General features: G+C 38.1%; 2 protein-coding genes across 22 annotated transcripts in view; one reads left to right on the plus strand and one right to left on the minus strand.

Annotated features, from left to right (window-relative positions):
• Positions 1–13,049, plus strand: part of LOC127852175 (uncharacterized) — a 133,917-nt gene that overhangs the window by 84,561 nt on the left and 36,307 nt on the right. The window lies entirely within an intron of this gene.
• Positions 7,565–13,049, minus strand: part of LOC127852183 (NADP-dependent malic enzyme-like) — a 72,687-nt gene continuing 67,202 nt past the window's right edge. The window contains exons 11-14 of the mRNA XM_052386058.1: positions 11,252–11,363; positions 9,583–9,713; positions 8,954–9,124; positions 7,565–8,220 (exon numbers count right to left, since the gene is read on the minus strand). Coding sequence (XP_052242018.1) covers positions 7,966–8,220; positions 8,954–9,124; positions 9,583–9,713; positions 11,252–11,363 — 669 coding nt within the window. The 3' untranslated portion in view covers positions 7,565–7,965. The remainder of the gene's footprint in view (positions 8,221–8,953; positions 9,125–9,582; positions 9,714–11,251; positions 11,364–13,049) is intronic.

Below are 13,049 nucleotides of genomic sequence, written 5' to 3' on the forward strand. Positions count from 1 at the left end.
CGGCCCTGTGGTTACTGCCTCAGTACATCCTTGCCTTCACGTTCGGGTCCAGAGAGTCCAGAACCAGCTATAATATTTTATATTTTTGCGGCCTTGCACACATTGAAATTACGTCACTCGAGATAGTCATACATTGCGCAATCATTTGAATCGTAAATGTACGGAAAGCCGATTTGGAGGTAAAATTCAGTGGTGGAGCTGCAAAAAAGGATATGTAATATTGACGATAACACATGGCAGAGCTGGGTCGGACGTCTAAACATGGCACATAATGAGACAGTTACATGTACTAAGAGTATATTAAAATCTGTGAGAACGATGGTTACCATCATCGAATGCACATAGAGAGTCGGTTTTCCAATGAATGTGATTTCTCCACTTATTCCAATCTTTAGCTCGGCTACCCGAGGTATTGTCAAAGCCAGCTTGTCGTCACCCGTCCGGCGTCTGCCGTCCGTGTCGTGCTAAAACCTTAACATTGGCTCTAAAATCAAAGTGCTTCCATCTACATTTTTAAAACTTCATATGATGCTGCACCTTGATGAGTTCTACTTGCCACAGCCATTGTTGGGTCGCTAGGTCAAAGGTAAAGGTCACTGTGACCTCTAATATAAAAACTCTCAGATGAGTTCTTCTCGCCACTTACCTTTCTTCCTTTTCTTCTGACAAGCTTTCATTTATTCAAAACTGCACCCACAGCCGAGCGTTGGCACCCGCTATGCGGTGCGCTTGTTGTATAAGTATTGCCCTTTATACCCGCATGACGTTTTAAGGAGAAAGATAATCGACGGCTTCCAAAATAACCGCAGTATTTTACTTTTAAAGTCGCACAATAGCAAGTTAAAGTTTCATTAGTGCTGCAAATATTGAAAAAAATAAAAACAGCTGGGGTAAAATAAAAATTAATAAAAAAATTATGAAATGGTTAAGTGCACTTTCAAATCAATAATTTCCGATCAGTTTGATAAAGAACAAACACATGGTGCATTTTACAACCTGAATTTATTTATGTTTTATATTTGCGCTTGAAGAACAGAAAAAAAATGATATAATAGTAATGAATGTGTCTGTTTAATAACTACTTGTACAACATAATATTTATTTAATGCTCCGTAGAGTCAATACTAACAAAATATTTTTCCTTCCAATGGTATTATAACGCTGCTTAAAAGGTTTACTTTATAAACGCTACGTTACGTACAGTAGACGAATATCATGCGTCAAGCTTATAGAAACTACTTGCACGCGTTGAAATGTTCCATTTCAGACCCTGGTTGTCTCCTAAAGTGACAACTTGAATATCATTATACAAAAGCGTATACATCGGTCGATTAACGTGTATGATCTGCAGAGCCAAGAATAAACATGAGTTTCAGAGTTTAGTTCTTCAATAAGTGTAGAGTAAATGTTCTTTAAATAGAAGACGCGAAGGGCGTGACGGGATACGAAAGGATAAGGATGTTTACGGGGCCCAGGCGATTGACCAGGTCCGGGCCGTGAGCCAGAAAGAGGAACGCGCCTTCAAGAACACGTTCGCTTTAGTGATATGTTTAAGTACATTCATTAGTCGAAACGTATTATTAAATTCATTTTCTACACATCCAGTGCATTCGAAGTGGAAAAATCTGTGCAACAAAACAAACGTTATCAAACGAAATTTATTAACCCATTTATGCATAGCGTCTAGAAAAAAAGGCCTTGACAAACAGCGTAGACCCAGATGAGACGCCGCATGATGCGGCGTCTCATCAGGGTCTGCGCTGTTTGCTTACAGAAATTTCTGTAAGAAATATTCTCAATATAGAAATAAATATACTAAACATCCCTAATTTTGGAAATAAATTGATCCTATTTAGAAGGATGGGAGAGTCCACTAGGCATAAATGGGTTAATTTGTAACAACGTGAGAGTTGTAACTTATAGGGTATTCGATTGAATGGACTATAATTACTTAATTAGCATTGATTTTTCTGTTATTATGCCCCCTTTCGAAGAAGAGGGGGTATATTGTTTTGCACATGTCGGACGGTCGGTCGGTCCGTCCACCAAATGGTTTCCGGATGATAACTCAAAAACGCTTAGGCCTAGGATCATGAAACTTCATAGGTACATTGATCATGACTGGCAGATGACCCCTATTGATTTTCAGGTCACTAGGTCAAAGGTCAAGGTCACAGTGATTTGAAATAGTAAAATGGTTTCCGGAAGATAACATAAGAACGCTTAGGCCTAGAATCATGAAACTTCATTGGTACATTGATCATGACTGACAGATGAACCCTATTGATTTTAAGGTCACTAGGTCAAAGGTCAAGGTCACAGTGACTCCAATCAGTAAAATTGTTTCCGGATGATAACTCAAGAATGCTTAGGCCTAGGATCATGAAACTTCATAGGTACATTGATCATGACAGATGACCCCTATTGATTTTCACGTCACTATGTCAAAGTTCAAGGTCAACGTGACTCAAAATAGTAAAATGGTTTCCGGATGCTAACTCAAGAACGCTTAGGCTTAGGATAATGAAACTTCATAGGTACATTGATCATGACTGGCAGAGGACCCCTATTGATCTTAAGGTCACTAGGTCAAAGGTCAAGGCCACATTGACAAAAAAACGGATTCACACAATGTCTGCCACTACAACTGACAGCCAATATGGGGTCATGCGGGTTTTAAACAGCCCTTGTTTGTGGGTTTGAAATAACTTTATAATTGTTATAAGCACATTTTGGTCTTAATTAAAGAAGCACCAAACATAAACATGCTGATACAATTTTAAAAGAACAGAGTGCGTCAACTCATAGCTTAAAGCTACAAACATTTGCTCTACCCATCATCACGACATAGAGTGATAAATTTAGGACCAGTGTCGCACCCTATATCTGCAACTTGTTGCATATCACTGGGTGGATGCAAGACCTGCGTGGACACCTGGTACGAGAGCACACTGCCGGTCAGATGCCCGACATGTAGAAGCCCGGACGGCACACGACGTGTCGTGACAGGGCTGCACGAGGCAGTGCACCTCAGAGCAGTTGGGTCACCATACTAATTGAGTTCATATGTTTAGCAACAATGTGGAACTTTTTCATTTGCTTAACATATATGAATACAATGATAATACCGGTAATTCGATTGTTTTAATTACTTGAAGAGACAAGCTATGATGACCAAAGATATTTTATTGTGCAATGGTTATTGAAATGGATGTTACACATTAAATCAAATCGAATGATTTTCAACAAAAGCAGACGTGTACATTGGTATCCTAATATAACGTTACATTAGATCTATTCATTCGTTCATTAGACAAGCCAACAACAGCTGTCCCAAGACTCGACTATTTATTCTCTATAATAGTTCTCTGAATATGTTTAATGTATTCAAAAGTAATCATATCAAAAGTAGAAAACTGCAAAAGAAAACAATTTGATATTTTCGTTGTTGTTTTTCGGCTATAGGAACGTTGATTTTCGTGTTTCGTTTTGTCGAATGCAAAGCGAAAAACGAACAAACGGTATAATTATACAGGGACCTGATAGGCACTTTAATGAACTTAGAACAGAACAGTTTGTTATGTGTTGTCACTCAACAAAATAAAACGTAACAGTTGTACACAAAGTTGTTTTCTTCAGTTTGGGGAATTATATCATAGCCAAGGTACACGCATTGACAAGTTATTCGTTTTTTTTTTAGTTTTAATTGTGAGCTTATTTTGGAAAAAAAGAACAAAAATAACATACCGGTTATCACCAATTAAATCACATGTATTGAGCCACGCTTTGTGAAAACGGGGCTTAATGCATGTGCGTAAAGTGTCGTCCCAAATTAGCATGTGCTGTGTGCACGGGCTGATCGGACGACACTTTCCGCATAGGCAAGATTTTCATGTAGAAGATAATTCGTTTCAATCCTTTAAGCATTAAGACCTGTTTTCCCAGAGCGCAACTATGGTTTAAATGAGTTTACACCAAAAAGGCGTAAAATACATTTTATGTAACAAGATGTTTAATTAAGTTTACGACAACATGGGCTTACATTGCGTTTATTTTGTATTTTCGTATTGATTGTTCTTTACACAACATGTTATGTTTCATGATACTAAAGTGAGCCGGGCTCTGTGAAAAGGGGGTTTAATGCATGTGCGGAATGTATCTCCCAGATTAGTCTGTTCAGTCCGCAAAGGCTAATCAGGAACGACACTTTCCGCTTTTATGATATTTTCTGTCTCTTGTTAGAAAATATCCAGTTTAGGCGGAAAGCGTCGTCCCTGATTAGCCTGTGCGGACTGCACAGGCTTATCTGGGACGACACTACGCACATGCATTAAACCCCCTTTTCACAGAGCACGGCTCTAGTATGTTTGGACATGTAAGCCGATCATCATTTACTACACAGAAAAGCCTTTAGACTGAAAAACGTCATCTTATTGTTACGTTCCGCATCACACCTATATACTCTTGTTAATCCTGAAATCGCAGCAATTGAATGCTATCGACCACCAGTGAGGACAATTACAACCTGTTTATCGATGACATTCTTCCACAGGCAGACGAACTAAGCAATCCTCTTACACCGGCTTGTCCGGTCGATGTCCATCGTTTTTAAAGGGTTACATTTGCAGATTTTATGCTTTATGTAATAGAATCTGACAGCTAACCATACACTGGGGCAGCGAAAATGATATATTGTTCTAGCCATTGGCCTTAAACTATAACTTTCGTTGCTCGGTTCTTCTGTTCTTTTGTGGTTTATAATTGAAGTTCGAAAAGTTAATTGTGTAAGCATAATATATAGCAAATCAATGTAAGGTATGTTGTGCAATGGGTTCTTTTTGGTGGTTTTTATAATGATGCCTATGGACAAACCCTGATTATTGTTTCCAACAAGTATTTATTTACTTGTTTTTAAGAATATTAAAGAATTAACGTATTTAAACGTTGGCAACCAAAACAGCATACAAGATAAAATTGTAAGATTTGTGTTTGGATTGAAAAAACTGTTTTCCCTCCCCATACGTTCATTCTGTCCCTTTAGAAAGTTCCCATGATAGGTAGACGACCTATTAGGGACGCTTAGAGTGTAGTTTGCTAGATATTCTGCAATTTGGTGCGTATTGGTAATAACAAAAGCTACGACCTCAGAAAAAAATATAGTGAGACTCACGCAGATTGTTTACATTTTGGGGAATATGTCTTTTAGTTACTTACATACAAAGCAATGCGGACTTACAGTTGTTTGAATATCTTAAAACTTGCAAATACGAATATATTTGGAGGTAACGTTTACGGTTATCTTTTGTATTCAAGCCGCACTGTGTGTTTCAACTAAGTCCAGCATTATACATTAAACTTAATCGAATGTCAGACTGTGCATCGTTGATTGGAAGGAATAAAGAATTACTTTATACGTGTTGTAATCTTCCTTAACCCATTTATGCCTAGCGTCTAGAAAAAAAGGCATTGATGCGGCGTCTCATCAGGGTCTGCGCTGTTTGCATAAAGAAATTTCTGTTAGAAATATTCTAAATATAGAAATAAATATACTAGACATCGCTAATTTTGGACATAAATTGATCCAATTTAGAAGGATGGGAGAGTTCACTAGGCATAAATGGGTTAAACATAAGATACCAAACATTGGTTACGTATAGCAAAGTGTTTTGTTTCCAGCAGTGTATTCGTTCAACCCAGCCATATATAGACATTCGATGTGAAACTAACATTAAAACAAAATATGTAAAAAATTTGCTAAACATTTTGTACGAATGCCGAGTTAATAACATACTCAATACAATAATGAAGTTTGAAGATACATTATTTCTAAACAAAACAAAATAACATGGAAGAAAGCAAATCGGGGAAACAATCCAGAAAACGATTATTAAAATGGGAACCATACACGCGATGTTCGCTGGCATGCGCTAAAAATATGTTGAGCTTGGAACCAGACAAGAGACGCCGGTGGGTGCTGCTTCCGCTGCTGAAGTTTGGCTGCATGTTATGTCGGCGAATCATGCGGAAACGGAACCGCCTACGTCAGCATGTGATGACGTCACTGTCAAAGAAGAAGGTACAGTTTTAGCGATAAGAACTTTAGTATAGAATACTTACTAGTTTACATGTTTAACATATTCCGGCCGGTTTTTCGATGCCTGTGCGAACGAAAATAAATTCGCCATTTTTAATTATGTTGAAACTAAAGATTACTTTTGGAAAACTTAAACAAACATGTACATGAGTACTTAATTCTTTAAGCGTCATTGATGAGATTTATGGACTATTTACCCTTCACCAACGTGCTGCAAGATAATATATAATAAATTTTCAAATTAAATAATAAGTTATATAATTATTATACCTTAAGTTCATTGACGAATTCCCGATAATTAACTACGCCCGGATTATGGTTTTTCTTCCCAAAATCGTCTCATAATTCGCTATTTGAACATTATCGCTTACCTTTGGACATACCTACTCTGTATGAGTTTGCGGGGCAACATCGAACGTGCAACTGTACATTATGGAATATATCAGACGCGTTCTGAGAAAACGGGGCTTAATGCATCTGTGTAAAGTGTCGTCCGCACAGACTAATCAGGGACGACACTTTCCGCTTAAACTTGATTTTCGTAAAACGGGACTTCCTTTAAACGAAAAATACCATTAAAGCGACGACACTTTACGCACATGCATTACGCCCAGTTTTCACAGAACTAGACACATATTTTCATATGCCTCGTGGCATCTTCCCATTTCAAAGGTCCATATACCCGGTTATGCGTGCATTTAATTAGCAGGTTCGATAAAATATACAACATTCAAGTGTAATTAATTATACCGAAGAGATGAATCTAGTTGAAATTATTAATTATCATTATAATTATAATTATTACTTTACTATTATTATTATTATTATATTATAAGCAACATACTGCCGCATTTTCAAATGAGTAATAGCTATTAAAAACACAATACAATTGTGTTTATATAACCCTTGCTATGACCGCTTAAAAGCGTAGTTTGTCAATTTAATCACAATACACGTTTAGACATCTTCGATATTAACCCATTTATGCCAAGTGGACTCTCCCATCCTTCTAAATTGGATCAATTAATTTCCAAAATTAGGGATGTCTAGTATATTTATTTCTATATTTAGAATTTTTCTTACAGAAATTCCTTTAAGCAAAGAGCGTAGGCCCTGATGAGACGCCCATCATGCGGCGTCTCATCTGGGTCTACGCTGTTAGCCAAGGCCATTTCTAGACGCTAGGCATCCGAGCAATAATGGCAAAGATCGATTTTGATAAGACAAAAGCTCATGTGACCATATACCTTAATATGATTAGACAATCACAACATAATGTTTGGGTCTAACACAAGTAATTCAATTTTATGTTAACAACAAGTGTTATAGTAACCGATAATTATTAGTTTAGATGCAGTACAACCACATGAGCAAATAATGGTTGCATAAAATAGTATATAGATCCTATTGTCCCCAAGTCCAAGCACGTGAACTAGTAGTATCAGTAGCATATAACAAAAAAACATCGAGTTTTGTAAGTTAAACTGTTTTATTTTGTAGACATATAAATGTGAAAAATAAAAATAATAAATATAAATGTACTATGTTTATGTCAATAGTACTACCAATTACATGTATATAGTTAAATGCATTTTTAACCATACAGAATATTGGAATGCAAAACTTGCTAAATAACAAAGAAAAACAGTTTAGATCGTTTGATTTGTTTTACAAATAATATAAATGTTGGGTCATAGTTTCGGTATACAACAGAGCATAAACAATTCTAATAACGGATGTTCACATTAAAACACCGATACAGTATTATTTCGCAAAAAATGTGGTGGACATTGCAAAGCACACGACGATAATTAAAACAAACAAACAACACTAACAAAAAAAACACGCAATTTCAGATCTAACTGACCATGTTAGTAATATACAACGTTGTGACCGGGCCAGTTATACAGCGTCGGCACGTTAGTCTCATAATCGATGTTGTACTGGTGTGACCGGATGAACTTTCCCTTGTCGGCCGGTTCCGGAAAGTGGAACGCCAGGCGGTTCCGGTACGCGAACTCCGCTAGGTGGATGGCGATGTTTGTGGAGACCTCCCGGATATCCGCTAGTGGCGGGTACACGCGCCCTTCCGCTAGGTGCTTCCTGGTCACCATCTTGGCAAGCGCCTGGGCATGGAAAGAAATACGCGATGAAAGAATAATTTATTGCGAACATTAGTGGTGTAGGTGGATAGATAGGTCATGCATAAAGGTGTAATTACTTGTTAAAATCATCATTTAAAACGTTATTTATTTATTTATTCATTTTTTTATATTTATTAATTCATTCATTAATCAATTAATTCAGTAATTAATTGTATAATTCACTCACTCACTCACTCACTCACTCTCTCCATTACTCTCTTCATCACTCACTCACTCTCTCACTCACTCACTCAATCACACACTCACTCAATCACACACTCACTCATTTATTTATTTATTTATTTACGGGTTTCTTTATTTATTGGAAAATGTTCAATATAAACAAAGAAAAGGCAGTTTTGACATTAACATAAAAGTACTTGTACATAGAACGTTTAAATACACCTTAAATAAATATATTTTTATGGAGTTTTTTCCCATTATGAATATGCATAAAGATGACCCAAATTCGAGTGCGACGAATTTTTTTACTAATAGATAACGAGTGCGTTTTTATTAATGACGGGGAGGTATGAAGACATCGATTTACGACACGAAAAACATACACATATTCCGCAATTACTAAAACGTTTAGGATCACCCTTGGATATTAAATTCAAAGCACGTTGGGGGCTTAGCATGTTTTATGGGGCCCAAATCTTCAACGCTTCCTTTGGTAAGAACAACGACAACAATGACCGGAAATGTGCCAAACCTTTGCCGACTCTAAGAACACAGACTCTGGTATAGTTCTGATGTCACACGCCACGGTGGCGAGCCCGACTGCCGGAAACACGTACGCGTTGTTGCCCTGGCCAGGATGGAATGTTTGGTTGCCAAGGGTTACCGCATTGAAGGGACTTCCGCTTGCAAAAACGCACCGGCCCTGGTTAATTTTGGACAGAACAAAAATAAATGGATTTCATTGGGTAAATCAGGTGTCCATTTTAAGTGAATTTTTCGTAAAAGGCATTGAGGAAGAAAACGGTGAAAAGATTTTCCTCGTATTGAGACAAATAATTGTTGTTTTAATGATACGTATCAATTAAAGTAATAGCTGTAAAATATTTTTACGCAGCACATCCCGATGGTGCTGTGATGTGTAATTGGTATTTGATTTCGATAGGTAAAAAGTAATATCAACCATTAATTTTTAAATTGCTAATAAATTGTATAACTTCATAGTTTTCAAAAGACCAATGCCTACTTAACACATACTTCATCCCTATGTTCACTATCTAACTGGATACAAATCTTTTGGTATAAAATAATTTTGCCTGTTTGACGTAGGTGCTAAATTTCAAACATCAAAATCACGTGGTTGTTTTCAAGAGTTCGACTTACGTCTGTCGCCTTATATGCCTGTTCGGCGGTGCACTCGGCCTTGCTCGTCGGGTTGCTGAGAGCGAAAATAATCGGACGTTCGTTAAACTCCGCCATAGCTTCGGTAAAAGCGCCTGGTTGCGCTGCGGCACCTATTAATAGAAAATGTGCATATGGATGATGATTCAAGTACATCATTTCATTTCAAATATTTGGTATTCTGATACGTGGTTTGACGAGATGAGACTACACAGGGTTTAGTAATTGATGTCTCCGTTCAGAATACGATAAAACATTTTATGTATATAATCATTTCTAAAATTATATGCCTTGTGCCTGTAAAAGTATTCATTTGTCGTTAATCCCTCAGTCATGATTCATCGTCACTCAAGTGCGGCTACATAACATTGTGATATATCAACTAATGTTTAAAGGTCTTGCTAACTTTTGATAGCTTCGAATACCGAACAAACACACACATTTCCAAATTTCCTACATGCAAACTGAATGTTTTAATTTTAAAATTGACTTTAGGGTCTTTTTATTATATTACGTCTTCAAATTATTGTGTGCACTAAAAGCAATCAACAAAGTAATTCGAAGTCTCCAAGCTGTGTTGTTGTTTACAGCTTTCAATAACAAGATTCGTGGCTAAACGATCGTGGGGTTAGATACAACAAAGAATGATTTTTAAATTGGGTAAAACATCATTTTGAATGCTGAACTCGAGTGCAAATGGCGTAATCAAATATGGAACATTGACAGATAGATCATTTGAATATTATGATCACTGTTAGGCGTGGGTTAGGAGATCATGCTGGGCCAACAGCAGAAGTGGTGGGTGGGGGGGGGATGGCGACTTTTTAGAGCAAACTACAGAGTTGCGGAGACAACTTTCTTAGACATCGTCCAAGGCGGCGGGAACTGCTTTCAGGGCCAACTACCAACGCGAGGGATTAGTTTCTGGGCCAACAACAGAGACGGGGAGGGGGGGGGCTACCTTTCGGGCCAACTAAAGAAGTTGAGGAAAACTTACGGCATATTTAAAGAGGTTGGAACTACCTGTCGTGTCAGAAGCAATAGTTGGTGGCTACTTTCCGCGCAAACTACAGAGGATGGCAACTACTTACCATTGTCTACTTTCTTGGCCAACAATTGAAGTGGTGAGACAACTTTCTTGGCCAACTGCAGAGGTAATTGGGACTACTTTCTGTTCAAACTACAGAGATGTGGGAATACTTTCGGACCGACTACAAAAGTGGGGAAATACTTTCCAGGCCATTTACAGAGGTTGGGAAATACTTCCCGAGCCAGAAACACTACTTTCCCGGCAAACATAAGAGGTAGTAGACTACTTTAAATACCAGGTAAAGAGGTGACGGACTATTCTGGCCAACAATAGAGGTTTGAGACTACATTTCCGGCCAACTACAGAAGTGGTGACTTCTTAAAGGACAAACGCTTTAGGTGGGGAGACACATGTGTGGGCCAAATGCCCAGCCGATGGGGACTACTTTCGATCCAACTATATATGTTAGGGACTGCTTCCTGTGAAAACTAAAAAAGTGGGGTACTACTTTTCGGGTCATTTACTGTCTTGGCGGACTAATTCTGAGTCAACTACATAGATGACTGGAATATAGCCGGTGTGCAGACTGCTGTATTCTCACCACCTCGCAGACTCACTTACCAATGATGGCAGTCGGTTTGATCAGTTTTACGACGTCTTCCAGATTATCCACGGGACTGTGCGACTGAGCGAATGGTAGCTTCTCGTCTGTCAACCCGCCCGACGGCCTGTCCTGTAGGGATTTATAAGAAATCACAGCTATTTCCACAGATAATACTTTGCATTGAAATTAAAACACCACAAATCGTGCTGAATTCACTGAACTAGTTGATTTGTAACTAAATTGGTTAAGAGTTCTTGTTATCTATATCTCGAAGTTATTGATAACCGTAATTATGCGGATGTAGAGTGGGCGGGGCGGTTTTCGAGCCGTTAAAGCTTTTATGCTTTCCATCTCTTAATATCTTAATACAGCGTACATGTGCGTGTCGTTGCCAAATTAAGTTTTAATCAAAGTCCTTATTCGGAAAGTTCCGTTTCCTGATTGGCGAATGCTCGATATATACAATGATGTAAAAACTACAACATTCGACTCATTTGATCTAACTCGTGCTTCAATACTGGGGAGATCAAGTGACATCCTTCAATAAATCCTATATCCCCGCCGGATAATTATACTTGGTCGCGTTCAAAGTAACGTTAAAAAAGAAATGACAAGCGGTTATCTGACCTTGACGATAAGACCTTTAGAGTCGACCATCCAGATCTTGCTGTACGCCTCCTGAGTTGTGGCCCCTTCTTCTTGAAGGGCCATAATCAACAGCTTCGCTATTCCGATAGAGGCCTGGGATGATAGAGGAGATGTATCATTCATATGCAATGTGTGTATCGGATAAAAACTGCATTCAATGTCAGCCATTTTAATAACTATATCCAGTATAAACATATGATGTGTTGCCGTAGGACCAAAATATATGTATTATCTCCCTTGAATACACTTTTTTTCATTCATTCATTCATTAAACGAAACATCAATGAGGATACGCCGAAACATAGACACTCAACAATTTGTATCCCACCTGTTATAAATAACAATATACACCTACACAAAATCTGATTTAATTCCACTAAAAATGATGCCATGAAGACGCCGAGGGACTTAAAGCATTTAATAACACACACAAACGCAAAGCAGAAATTATCTGGCCTTATTAATTATACCAAACACGAACAACCGGACACCGAAAACAAATCTCCGTGTACCTCCCCTGCTCCCTGGAACACAAACACGTTGTCCTGGAGCCTTTTTTCCGGTGATGTTCAGACTGGCGAGGATCCCGGCCACTGCCACTGATGCTGTGCCTGGATACGGAAACGTAACGTCAAATAGGACGTCAACTTAAGCTGTGCATTAGCTGCAGAATGTTTGCCGAACATTGCGTTGTATCAATAATTGATAGTCTCTCTGGAAACACGGGGCTTAATGCATGTGCGATAGTGTCGTCCAAATTCTGTCTGTGCAGTCTGCACAGGCTTATGAGGGACGACACTTTTCGCCTAAAACTGGGTTGGCCAAGAAAAGACTTCCTTTAAACGAAAAATACATAAAAGCGAAAATTGTCGTCCCTAATTAGCCTGTGCAGACGGCACAGGTTAATCTGGGACGACACTTTACTACGTACGTACATTAAACCCCTTATCCAGAGCGCGGCATTTACTTAAAAAAGAAAATAACATATTACTTTAATGACTAAGCTTTTCAATAAAAGACCGTTTTCAGCACATAGCTAACCGCTTTATACAAACAACTGTTTCTGTCATTACACTGTGTTACATGAATATTCGCATACTGACAAAAGAAATATGGTCATGGTTATTTAAGTAACAATAAAAAGCCATGTGTATTTATGGTAATTTT

The sequence above is a fragment of the Dreissena polymorpha genome, chromosome 12, assembly GCF_020536995.1.
Source record: "Dreissena polymorpha isolate Duluth1 chromosome 12, UMN_Dpol_1.0, whole genome shotgun sequence".
Taxonomy (NCBI): Eukaryota; Metazoa; Mollusca; class Bivalvia; order Myida; family Dreissenidae; genus Dreissena; species Dreissena polymorpha.